This window comes from Lemur catta, chromosome 5, assembly GCF_020740605.2.
Source record: "Lemur catta isolate mLemCat1 chromosome 5, mLemCat1.pri, whole genome shotgun sequence".
Classification (NCBI taxonomy): domain Eukaryota; kingdom Metazoa; phylum Chordata; class Mammalia; order Primates; family Lemuridae; genus Lemur; species Lemur catta.
The window spans coordinates 83,786,634-83,800,250 of record NC_059132.1 but is presented as its reverse complement, the minus strand read 5'-3'; the positions used below and the strand labels follow the sequence as shown (position 1 = coordinate 83,800,250).

General features: G+C 36.5%; 1 protein-coding gene across 1 annotated transcript in view; it reads left to right on the top strand.

Moving 5' to 3' along the window:
• The first annotated feature begins 274 nt into the window (after nt 1-274).
• The window catches only part of SMARCA5 (SWI/SNF related, matrix associated, actin dependent regulator of chromatin, subfamily a, member 5), a 41,052-nt gene continuing 27,709 nt past the window's right edge, over nt 275-13,617 (top strand). Inside the window, exons 1-5 of the mRNA XM_045552202.1 lie at nt 275-926; nt 4,300-4,374; nt 8,511-8,677; nt 11,386-11,486; nt 12,892-12,992. Of these exons, the coding sequence (XP_045408158.1) occupies nt 750-926; nt 4,300-4,374; nt 8,511-8,677; nt 11,386-11,486; nt 12,892-12,992 (621 nt within the window). The 5' untranslated portion in view covers nt 275-749. The remainder of the gene's footprint in view (nt 927-4,299; nt 4,375-8,510; nt 8,678-11,385; nt 11,487-12,891; nt 12,993-13,617) is intronic.

Genomic DNA, 13,617 nt, shown 5'->3' with positions numbered 1-13,617 from the left:
CTTCCAACTTCAAGTAGGCAGAACGACACCCAGGCAAGTTTTCAGTAAGTGCCGAAGACCCCAGCCACGCCAAGAAAACACAGCAAGAACACACAGCTCCTACCAACGCACGCAAGACTGAACTCGCGTCATGCCAAGAAGCCGACGCAAAAACCTAACGCTCTGAGCTCTCCCTCGCGAGGCCCCGCCTATTCGCCGCTATAGACAAGCCCGCTAGAGGGGCGGGGCCTTGGGCGAGGAGAGGACAATGCGCATGCGTGCTCTGGCCCAGCCTGTGAGCCAACTTGTAGTCTCGCGAGGGTTGGAAGTCGGTGGCGTAGGTAGTTGTCCTGAATGGTAGCGAGATAGGTATCTGCCAGAGGGAGAAAACTAGGCGGCGAAGGGAGTTCCCCGCCTCAGTCTCTATTTCGCTTTCCTTTCCTTCTCCCCCAACTCTCCGCCCTCCTCTAAGTCAGCCCGCCTTCTTTGACCTCAGTGACCCGGCTGGCCCCGCCCACTTCGTCGACGTGATTCCCGCCGTGAGGTAAGCGCCGGTCGAACCCTGAGCCCCGCGGAAGACGAGGACGCCTGCGAGGGTGAGGCTCCTGGGCCCGGCTCAGGCCCGTCGCGGAGGCGCGGCGCGGGGGAGCATCGGGGTGGGTCTGTCGCTCCTCCTCCGGTTCATTGCGACGTAGCCACCCAGGCCTAGGCCGCCTCCATCTCTGCCGGTCCCGGCCTCTGGCAGCAAAGGGTGACGCAGGCGGAACATCATGTCGTCCGCTGCCGAGCCTCCGCCACCCCCGCCTTCCGAGAGCGCGCCTTCCAAGCCCGGAGCCTCGGCCGCCAGCGGCGGGAGCAACAGCAGCAACAAAGGCGGCCCCGAGGGCGTCGCGGCCCAGGCGGCTCCGTCTGCAGCCACGGCCGGTCCCGCGGACGGCGAGATGGAGGTGAGGGGGGCTTGTGGCGCGGGAGGAGGGCGCAGTGGGGAGGGAGAGCTGACTCCCTCGGCTGGATTTTGGCAGTCAGACGCAGAGCTGAACTTCACTGACGCTGTGCTCCAAACCCGGCCTTAGCCCGAGGATCTGACGTGATGCTCTCACCCTTGCGCCCTTGTTCTTAACCTACTGAAGCCAGCCCAGATGGATTCCTGGCACTTCACGTTTAAATTGTCTTTTTTGTGAATCTTGACAAATCTCCTAATGCTTTTTACGAAACATCCTCTTGATTTTGTGGCCCGGAGGGACCTATCCGTTTTTTCCCTCTAGAATCCCATAATTCCCTCTCCTATCTCTGAATGTGGGTGTAGTTTCCACCAAACTTCGGGAGAACGGCGAGGGAGATGCCCCTTAGGAATGGGTTACACGGGCCGGGGTGGGGGGAGGCATTTAAAAGCGGCGCATCCGAGGACTTGGGCCTTTTTTTCTTCATCCTGGTCCTGGCGGGGGCGGTATCTGTTCTGGGCAGAAACAATGGCGAGCGCTGGATGGCCGAGTGCGCAGTGGGGATAAGCGGGCGCAGCTGCTCCTGTGAAGGGAGCGGAGGCCCCTCCCAGGCTCAGCTCCACGGGGAGAGAAGCAACCAAGGCGGCGGCAGCCGTCTTGGATCCCCATCTAATTTGGAGGGTATGGATGGGTGAATGAATGAATGAGAGAATCAGGGACGATTGATTGGCTCTCAGTCCAGCACATTTCCTCTCCGTCGGCTTTGATCTTTAAAAAAAAAGTTGGTACTCCTCACAGGTGAGACTTCTCGGCTTGGGTTGGCCAGAAGACGGTGACAGTCCTGTGGGGGGTGGAAGGATGGGGGGGCTGCCAGTCGGGTCTCTTGGGTATGCTCCCAGGCTGTGCTCCCAGGCTTTGCGATGTCTGGAAACAAAGTAATAGCTCCTTCCGATTTTAGTTCTTGGCCTTTGATCTGTTTTGAGATACTTTATAGTCGCAACCTGAAGATTTCTGGGATTTTGCCATCCTAGAATGAAAGTAATAGTGCTCTGAAAATGAACTTTGGTGAAGAAGTAACACAAGGAAATGGTGTTACAGTTTACAATTGAGGCATTTGGGGCCGCAGTTTTATTTGTACAGCTAGGGTGAAGTAACGTTATGTTATTAGTCTTTGAAAGAAATTTTAGTGGTGAGGGTAGTTTAATGGACTGGTAACTCTGATATTTCCTGTAGTTTTCAGTGAGTGAGATTTGTTTTAAATTGAAATGTATTCAGTGTTACCTTTTTTCCCCCATTACGGTTTTAATTGATTCTTTTGAATTACCAGATTTATTTCACTTGGATTCCTGCTCCAGGGCATAATGGGTTTTGAAAACCTTTGATACAAAGCAATTGTGTGTAAATACTCAGTTCTCTACCATGGGATGTTCATAGTTTTCCTCAGTTTCTGAAGAGGTCTGCCATCCAAACTTTAAAGGGGTAATAACAAACCTCTTATCAGAGGTCATATGTAAATATTAGAAAGCAGAATAATTTAAAACCTAAACTAAATATTTTGGCTTTGAATTGCTATTTTTAAGTTAAAATTGAATTAAAGTTTGAATATGATTACAGATGTGATAACTACTGTATGAAATCAGTGGTATTTTCATTTGCCAGATAAGGAAATTGAGTTCTGTTAAGTAGAACCTGTAATAGAACCTCAGGTCTGGCTCCCAAAGTGAGCCTTTTCCCACCCATCTTGTCTTGTCATGTTCTTACAAAAAAAGATTTTTGGCAGTTCCAATTTATTGAAGAATGACTTAGTGAATTACTTTTACCTTCTCAGTATAGGAATATCAGTAATTTTATTGCTTTATCAGTTCATCTTATCACTGAACAGTTTTGATTTTTTGTTCACATTATAGTGTGAATTTTTTTGTCTTTTAAAATAAATGTACTGTCAGTCTGTTTTCTGTTCTTATAACTGAACTTAGAATCACTGCAATTCACTGATAAAAACTAACTTTGAGCACGCATGCATAGTATTATCTGACAACCTTAATCTATTTCGCCATTGGAAAAATATTTTTAATGCCCTTTTCTTGTCTGAAAATAGGATTTAAGGTAGGTGTTTCCAAACCAGAAAATGAATCTAGCATTCATGAATTTTTTTCTGATGAAGCTGATTTTCCCAGTAATATTAGCTAGCCTTTCTGTGTATTCATTAATTTTTCTTTTTGCTTGGAACTGATAGGTCAATGGAGTAATCCTGTTTTTTATTTATGTTACCTGTTTGGCAGTGTGGAACTTGTCTTTGTTAAACCTTCTCTTTCACTGTTGACTAGATGGATGAATAGGCAGGCACACTATATGCCAGTAATTAATATGACCTCAAGATGCCTAGAATCCAATTTTTTTTAACTATTGAAAAAATGATGACTGTTGAAAGTATGTTTTATTTTTGTAGAGAATATTTGACCTTTCATGGTGTTTTGGAATTTTGTAAACTGGACTAGATAGGTGGCTTTGTCACTTTTTCACGTGGAGACCAGAGATTTATGATGAGCATAAGGTTAATAGATACCTAAAGGTCTTAGCAATGAAGTTGGACTTGAATTTAGGTCGTTTGACCTTACTGTAGTACTATACCAGGCCACCTTCTCCCAACTTTTTAATCACAGATAGCTTTATTGTAGTACATATAGCTAAGCATAGATTTGTACATCAGTATTGAAAATTATACTTTCACCAACTCTTATTACTATTTTTTTAAATGGATGAATGGAACTTTGCAGTGTAGAAGTTGTTGGTGAGTTTGTTTGTTGTGGCATTTGAATGTCAGGATGAATACATTTGCAAGAATATCGTATTTATTACCAGTTTAGAAATTAGACCATAGTTAAAATATTCAATTTAGGCTGCATGATAAATTTTTTATAATCTAGAAGATGGAAATCAGGGGCACTAATCTTGCTTTCCTTGTATATATTTGTGTAGTACCACAGTAGATATTGCAATTTTATGGTAAAAAGGGAACTTTTTTTACATTTCATACTGTTTGGTTTCATAGTTTTTATTACTATGAATAAAAAAAAGACAGAGATTTGCCCATATGACTTGTATTGAAAGTAATTTTGTTTTACGATGATGTAGATAGTAATCTTTTGTTTTAATCTTGGCAGCAGCCATACAGTGTATATATTTGGGTTAAATAGGTCATTATCCCTATAGTATTCGATTTTATTTTATTTAAGTTTTTTGTCAGATGACATCCATTTAAGTACCTGAGAAGTTTGGAACAAGAGTATATTATTTTGAAGGTATTGGGGGCAGAAATCGTTATATAATGGTGTGTTTACTGTTCTTGAACAATACCATGATTTTTCTTTCCTACCAGGAAGTATTTGATGATGCATCACCTGGCAAGCAAAAGGAACTCCAAGAACCAGATCCTACCTATGAAGAAAAAATGGTATGTTCTAGGCATATGAGTAGAGTCTGTAATGAAAACTTTTTGTTAGATGATTAAATGTATTAAACATCTGTCTTCATCCATTTTGTGTTACTATAACAGAATAGTACAGACTGGGACATTTATAAGGAAAAGAAATTTATTTCTTACAGTTCTGGAGGCTGGGAAGTCCAAGGTCAAGGGCCTGGTATTTGGTGAAGGCCTTCTTGCCAATGTCATCCCATGGTGGAAGGGCAAGAGAGCATGAGGGGGCTGAATTTGATTTTATAACAAAGCCACTCTAGTGATAACTAACCCACTCCTGAGATAATGACATTAATCCGGTCATGAAGGCAGAGTCCCCCATGACCTAATCACCTCACATGAGGCTCCACTTTCCAACACTGTTACATTGGGGGTTAAGTTTCCAACACATACGAACTCTGGGGGACACGTTCATACCATAGCAACGTCTGTTTAATTTTTACTAATTTTTAAAATTTTTATAATTTGGGCACAGATAGCCAGTTGAAATATGTGTAACATGGGACCTTCTATTAATATGTCTTATTTGCCTGTATACATCAACTAGAAGTATTTTATGAATTCACATACTATGATGTAATTATCTAATTATGTTAACACCTTTAAGATTTTAGCATGGGGAGTGAGGTGAAGACCAGAGAAGTAGTTATTCAGTGTTTTTTTATGCTGTATCTGTCTAGCATTGTACTCTACTGATTACAAAGAAAAATATATGCCCGTTGCTCACAGCATTCTTACATTCTGGGTGGGATGTTTACAAAAAGAGAACATGACATTATACTTGACTCCTTAAAGACCCAGCTCACATCTCAAATCTTCGAAGAAACTTTTTAAAACCATGACTTGACTTAACCAGTACCTACAAAGTGCTTCAAATTTAAATTGAGTTTTAATAATACAAATAATGGCTAATAGTGAATGCTTACTATATATCAAGCCCTGTTCTGATACATATATCAAATTTATATGGATTAAACTCATTTAATTGTATTGAAATCTGAAAAAGTTAAAATAGTAATATGTTAATCAAATGGTACCACTACACAGTATGCTCCTTCAGAATAGGAACAATGTCTTAATCTTGTCTTCAGCACCCAGAACAATATCTGGCACATGGTAGATCTTAAATATTTTTTAAAATGTACTTTTCCTTGCACTTTAACTTTCTTTTCAAAATCAGTAAATATTTTTGAATCTCTAATAGCTTGAAAATTTTGAAGTTATAAGTATTTTATGTACATAAATGATACATAATACACGTTAACACAGTTCGTGAATTATAAATGATAGATTTTTAGATATGATTGCTGTTACATATTTTATATGTATAACTGTCTCATCTCCTTTTTTGCTGTCAAACTTAAAGGCAAAAATGTATTTGCAACTCTACTTGTTAAAGTGAATACTGCTTTAAGAGGAAATATAGTCTACCTATAAAATTACTTTAACTCTTTTCAATTTAGATTCTGACACTAACATTGTACTAGTGAATCTAATTGCCAGTTCTGTGGCTTAATTTTAGTTGCATTGGCCTTGATCTCACTTGTGCTTGATGTTGTTGACCACCCTTAAAGTCTTTACTTACCTTGAAAGACTTTTTTTTCTTGATGATATACTACTGATTGTTCCTTTGTCCTTGTCTTGTTAAATTCTGACTATTTCTTCCTAGACAGTTTGATTCTTACTGATTTTTACCTGCCATCTTTAAACTGAATACTTTGAAATATTTATCTCTAGCCCAGATACCTGCAATCAATATTTCCATTTGTTTGTTGGACATTTACTTTTAAATCTCATTGGTACATCTTACTTGGGAATATCCAAAACTTGGATTCATAATCTTTACTCCACACATCTACTTAGTATTATCTCAACAAATGAAATCTCCTCTTAATATATTCCCAAGATGTCTATCACAGTACCTCATAGTTTTTTAATTGCAAATTTACTCTCAAATTTTCTCCTTTCCCTATCACCCTAGTTCAGTATTTCTATGTTATTGCATGGATTATTTTGTGGGCTTCTTTATTTGTCTCTTATGATCTGGCCTCTTCCAAATTCCTTCACACTTTTGCAATATGTGATTTATGACACAAATCTGACTATAAAATGGAGGTTTTCAGTGGTTCTTTACAATGCTTTTCATTTTCATAGTGGCTTTTATCGGAACTCTTCTCATTTCTCCCAAGTTTTTCAGTCTCCCAGCTTCATTTCCTTTTTCGACATCATGATCTTCACTTGAACAGTTTTCTTCTAAGCAAGCTCCCTTGTCATCTGCTAGTTCCTAACCATAGGTAAGTCTCACTGTCCACTCTTCATTCTTGAACCCAGGATGTTGAGTACTACTTCAGAAAACTAAATAATGGTGCTGATTGGTTTTTGCTGTCTTGGGCTTTTGGTATTTATTGCTCAGCAAATCCCATGTAGCCATTCTAAAACTGGACTGCTCAATCTTTCTACTCCATCCATTTCTACCACACCCTCATTTTCAGTCTTCCTCCTCAAAGAGTTGCAGGCCTATCTTCAGTTTATTTCCTATTTCCAAACATACGTATGACCTCTACTGTTCTATGTCATTTCCTCCTGTCTTGGAGAAAAAAGCTAGTCCAAGGCTATTTATTTTAATCTCTATTTGATTTTATGATTTATTCCTTTCAGGTTCTTGATCTTAACTCTATTTCTGCTTTTTAAGATTTGTTAATTTTTCTCTTGTCACCACTTTTCTTTAGTCTCTTTAAGATCTCAGGTCATTTTCATTTTAACCTTCTCAATCTTTGCAACTTATCTTGATTCTAAACATAATTACAGTAATTGAGTAATCTTTTTTTACCCCTAATATCTTCTAGTTGAATGTTCTTGGCTTCTTAAAAATTACATATGAATTAAGAAATGTAATTGCATAAAATATGCACACACATTTGTATCTCAGTTCAGTACTTTGAAACAGTTTGTAATCTTGGAAACATAAACAACTGAGGCTCATCAACTGTAGGATATTACCAGGGAGAAGCATGTTGACGACTTGTTGTTATTGTGCAGATTGAGCTGCTTCTGACTGTCATTTGTGACTCAATGAGTCAACTATCACTATGTACCTTCCTGATAATGAACTGAGCCTCAGTTTTCACAGTGGTGTGATTTTAAAAAATGGTTGTTTTTCTCTAAAAAAAATACATAGTTTTTACAACATTATGGTATTTGGATACTACTGGTGTTTGCTTTGCTGGGTAAAATATCTTTGTAAGTCATTCTAAAACTGACATTTTAAACGTTTATAGACAGAGTTAAGTAATTGGTTCCTTTGTTTATTGAACTTACCTTGCTTCTCCTCTGTTTAACCAAACTATCATTGTGTCTGCAAAAAGGCTGTTGCCTAAAGGCTCTAGAATTTATTTACTATTATGAAAACTTGTTTTTAAGGAGCTTAAATTTTTTTGTTCAAATAAATTCTTCCATTTTCTTGGTGTGGATCATAGGGAACATTCAAAGGGGCAGATGGCAGATATGAAAGGAAGGAATAGTATTAAGAATTGCTTTGGGTTAATGAAATTTCATGAACTTAATGTTTTTCAAGCTTGATAACTTTTAAAATTTGTCACAGTCTGATGAATGACCAGTATATTTTCTCTACTTTTGAATAAATTTACTTATAGTATACAATGTCTTTTAATGTATTTAAAAATTGTTTTGATAACTATATTGAAATATAATTTATATAAAATAACTTTTAAGTTTGCAATTCAATGAGTTTTGGCAAATGTATGCAGTCATTTACACAGCACCACAATCATGACGTAGAATAGTTCCATCATCCCAAAAAAGTTTGCTTCTGCCCTTTTGTAGTCAGTTCTTGTTCCCACCTCCTTGCCACTTCTGATCTGCTTTCTGTCACTAATTGGCATTTTATGTAAGTGGGATAATACAGTATGTAGTCTTTGGTGTTTGGTCTCCTTCACTTGGCATGGTGCTTTTGAGACTTACCCATCTTTTTGCACATATCGATAGTTTGTTTCTTTTTATCGTTGAGTTTATTGTATGGAGACATGTTGAAACTTTGATTGCTGAAATTTTAATTAATATTCTGATAAAATGTGTCTTAAAATTTTTTGCAGCAAACTGACCGAGCAAATAGATTCGAGTATTTATTAAAGCAGACAGAACTGTTTGCGCATTTCATTCAGCCTGCTGCTCAGAAGACTCCAACTTCACCTTTGAAAATGAAACCGGGGCGCCCACGAATAAAAAAGGATGAGAAACAGAACTTGCTATCAGTTGGAGAGTGAGTAATAGTTTATAATAGTTTAAATTTCATAGTTGAACCAGACTTTTTTTTTGAGACCGGATCTTGCTCTGTTGCCTAGACTGGAGTGCAGTGGTATGATCATAGTTCGCTGTAATCTTGTTACTCCTGGGTTCAAGCAGTCCTTCTGCCTCAGCCTCAGTAGTAGCTAGTACTACAGGCGCACACCATCTTACCTGCCTAATTTTTAAAAATATCTTTTGTAGAGATGAGTTCTTGCTGTGTTGCCCAGGCTGGTCTCAAACTCCCAGCCTGAAAGCAATCTTCCTACCTTGGCCTCCCAAAGTGCAGGGATTACAGGTGTGAGCTATGTTGCCCAGCCTGAACCAAACTTGTTTTTGATAGTCTTCATTAGAAGTATAAAGTCATTTCATTTAAATATATTTATTTTAGTACTGTTTATTCGGCTCTGATTGGCTTGGTGTGCTGTAGCCATAAGTGTATAAAAATATGCCTAATGCCTTATTTTTATATCATACAGTTTATGGATTGCAACAGCCATATTGAGTATGGAATTTAGATGTTATGCCATTCCTTAGAGAGGAGACAAATGGAGAAGTGAAATAGCATGTTGAACATCATGTAGGAGTAGTTAGAATGATCCAGACTTGAATTTGGATCTGACTTGGGTGTGCTCTAGGTGGCTATACCACATGCGTGTATTGAGGGTATATTATCTGAAGTCTGTGCTGGTATGTGGAATGTTGTAATGACTTATGTCATAGCATCTTGGTTAACATTTTTGTTACATACTTAGTTGTCTTTATATAAATTGAAATGTCAAGTTGTGTGCCGTCCTTGGATGGTTGTTGAAAATAGTTCTTACATGTTGAATTAATAAATTCTTTAGAATTTCTATGCTGCTTTGATAACTAAGATGTTTAATTAGTAGTAATTAATAGATTTAGGGCAGTCTTGGCTCCCTGAAATGGCTTTTGTGTAATTTCCAAAGCAGAAAAATGTGATTAGTAATTAAAATACACAAAGTTATCTAAAAGATTATAAATTGTTATCAACAGTGTTAAATTCATTATGTAGTTTATTGAAATGGAGAAGTATTATCTTCATTTTGAAGGGATTACCATTAAGCATAATACTTTACTTTTATTTGGAGTATTTCACTCATTTAGTGTATCTTATTGTGGGTAACCAAAGCATTATTTTAATACTTATGAAACTATATAAGGGATAACTTTGCACTTCAGATGTATTTAAATTGTTTCAGATTTAAGAAGTTTTCAGCTAGTTAAATATCATCAGTATCATGCACTTGAAATGGAAACTACTGTAATGGATATTGTTATGGTATAGTTATATTATGCAAATGAAACAGTTCTATTATTCTATTATTATCCTATATGGTAAATATATTCTATAGGAAATGTAATATATTATTCAGCTTGATCTACTAATTAAATTTTATTGGGGAAAAGGAATCTTAGTTAACAGAGTTCTTTATTCTTCAAGCCCTCTTAAAGGGAAAGTTAATTTACATAAAGTAATTAGGATGATAGTACTGTCTTGGAATATCAGAACACACATGCATTTTTTTATATTCAATTTTTTTATATTCAATGATCTCTCAGTTTTAAGCACTAAATCATATCTCAGCTTTTAGGTAAGTTCTGTAACCATTTATCAACCATTTATAACCATTTATCAACCATTCTGAAAATGTACTGTGAAGGAGTTTTTTAAAAAATAGTGTTAAAATTTCTCTCCCAGTTTATGAAGGATAAATTGGGGTGGGGATAGATTTTTGTACTCAATTTCATAGAATAAGAATGCGGAGAAGTACAAGAAATAACAGACTAAGATTCTGATTAGGAGCATATATAAGAAACAAGAAGGCCCTTGACTATTTATGTATTGCCTTGGTTTGAATTCCTGAGGAATACTTCCTCTTCTTTATGTTGAAAGGCTGATTATCTTTTACCAAGCTTGTAGTTTTGGTAGAAATTAGGTTATAGATTAGATTCAGATGCCTCGCTCAATAGGGGCATAATCAGCTGTTTTCTAAATTAGAGACAAATATTTGTTGGAAGTATAAAGGTATAAAGCTGGACGACTCAGAATTGGGAAATTGGTAGTTTTACTAACCTGAGCTCTTTAGAGATTGAGAAATCTGGCATTATTAAAACTTGAGGAATCAGTTTTAAGGGGATGTATGTGACTCTTTTAGGATGTAGATTCTAGTCATGTATATTTAAAAAGCTTTTTGAGTAATTCTGGTAAAGTCCTGGTTGAGTCACTGCTTAAATTCCTAAGTCCTTATGCCATGGCTTTTGGTCAAAGTGGTAGTTTTAAAAATGTGGTTTCTGGAACTTAACTTTTTTTTTCCCTTGGCAAAAAGACTTAAAAAGGTGTGTACTTTGAAATAAAAATAATGAGATTTTCTGATTGCATATTTCCTTGAAATTAGATTATCACATTTGAGTTTATCGGGTTTTGGTTAATCTGCAGAATTAACTGTATTTTAATAACAATTTAATGTATATTTTAGATAACCCTGTGAAACATTTCAGATTTAAACTTACTAATTCCTTTGGTTCACTTTTTAGTCTTAATGTAGATGCCCGTTAAAAAACTATTTTTGTGGAATTGGTAAGCCACTTGATTATGTTGAAATAGTAGCTGATACTTAAAGCCAAAATTGAAATCATTTGATTTTATTTTCAACTTGACAGCTATCGACACCGTAGAACAGAGCAAGAGGAGGATGAAGAACTACTAACAGAAAGTTCCAAAGCAACCAATGTTTGCACTCGTTTTGAAGACTCTCCATCATGTACGTTAAACACATTTAATTACTTGATTTAAAAAAATTCTTCTTTGAGACATCCTTTGGTTAATGTTTTGGATTTGTCTTGGCTGTTGTAGGGAAGTTTTAGTAATCTTAGATATTTGGTTGTGAAATAAGCTTTAGATTTTGATGGAGATGATGTTATATGATAGTGGTGTTGTATTTTTAAAGGTGTATAAGTTACCATTACGTTTATTATTGCCCTAAGGTATATGTAAAACTAGGAATGGTTTTGCCTTATATTTATACCGGATAAGAAAACTAATTTGTTTTTAAAAGAAGGTACTTTATGAAGACTTTTGCTTACTCATCTCCTGATTTTATATTAATTTGTTTTAATTTTTTATGAAATATATTTGTTATTAATGGATTTCCTTCCGTTTGTCTTTACTGAAGCCTAACATTTTTTCTTTCAACCTCCATCTCTGTCACTTGACTAGTTTATGTCATCACAACATAGTGGTTGTGTGTAAAAAATTTATAAAGATCAGTATAGGACATGATATTTGGGTTTGTTTTTTAATTACTGTAGCCTTGAACTTCAGCCAGACAGGTAACTAGTTAGAAATTCAGCAATCTGTTTAAGGTGTATACCTTCAGATTTTCTTTTTTTCGCTACAGAGTACCCAGTCTCCATTTCTTTTCCTAGAGGCTAGAGCTAAAATGTGAGGCACAAGGGGGAAAGGAAATTTGGATTAATTTGGGTCTTTCTTTCTCACATTTCTACATTGTAACTAGTTTTGCCAGCATTGGTTAGCTTTTCATACTTAAGTAGTATTTTTCAAAACGGAATAGGGTACAAAATGTTCATATTTTAAAAAATCAAGTGATTGTGTTGTGTATATTTGGTAATCCTTCTTCTGGGGGACAAAATAAGTCATATACCTTGACAGGATATTGTCTTTTTATATAAGATTTTGAAAAAGTAACTTAGGAAAAATATTTCCTATTTTCCCTTTTTTACTAGGAGGAAAATAAAATCCTCACAGAACCTCTCTATTTGATCTTCATAAAAACTGCAAATAGTTAGAAACACTTGTGTTAACATTAAAAAGAGAAGTAAAGGGACCAGAGAATCTCAAGGACCAGTAGATGGATAACATAAGAACTAAGTGATTGGGGTGGGTACTCTTGAGCTTGCAGTCAGGTTTCCTGCCTGCACTTGGTTGTCTTCCATATCTGTCTGCTGCCACTCCACTCTAGATCACAGCAGCTACCTCTAGTGTTTTGGAATTTGCAGAATTACCACTATATAGGAATCTCCTAGTCAAGAAAGTGAAATCAGTAGACATGTATAGGCCCAAGTTAAACATCTGAATATCAGATAAAGGGGACTTGATTTGTATTTCTTGTTTGAAAATGTACATTATGTTTGTTCTTTTGTTCTTAGATGTAAAATGGGGTAAACTGAGAGATTATCAGGTCCGAGGATTAAATTGGCTCATTTCTTTATATGAGAATGGCATCAATGGTATCCTTGCAGATGAAATGGTATGTGTTTGGTAGTTTTCTTGGGCCATATTTTGTAATTTAAAATATTTTGTACATTAAAGTAATAAAAGTTATGACACTACAACAGTTTTGTTTCTTACAGTCTGGAACTGTTAGCAAGCTAATCCTTTCTCAAATTGTTATAAGCAGCTTGGTTGAGTTGCATAAGTGGGATCTATACTTCAGTTGTGAAGTAGTTTTTCATAGTATACCACCTATGAAAATACCATAAGTTTAAAAATAATACATTTTAGAAAGCAAGCATGCTATTAGTTGACTTTCATAGTACAATGATTTGACCATTTCCTTCTACTTCTATAAAATACTAGTGAGATCATTGAATGTTTATCACCATTAAACATTAAATTTTTTCCAGGGTGGCAGCTTGTACAGTTCTGTTTCATAAGACGTTTTATCTCTCATTTACTACTTAACTAGTTATGTAATGGATGTTTTAAAAAAGTTTCCTTATCATTACAGTGGTAAAACACTTAATTGGTTGGGGAAAGTATGAAGCTAAAAGAAATGTGTTTCAATTCTGTCTCTGCTAAGTGACCTTGGGAAAGTCACTTGAACTGTCTAGGTTTTATGAAGGTGATGATAGTACCTTCCTCATAGACTTGTG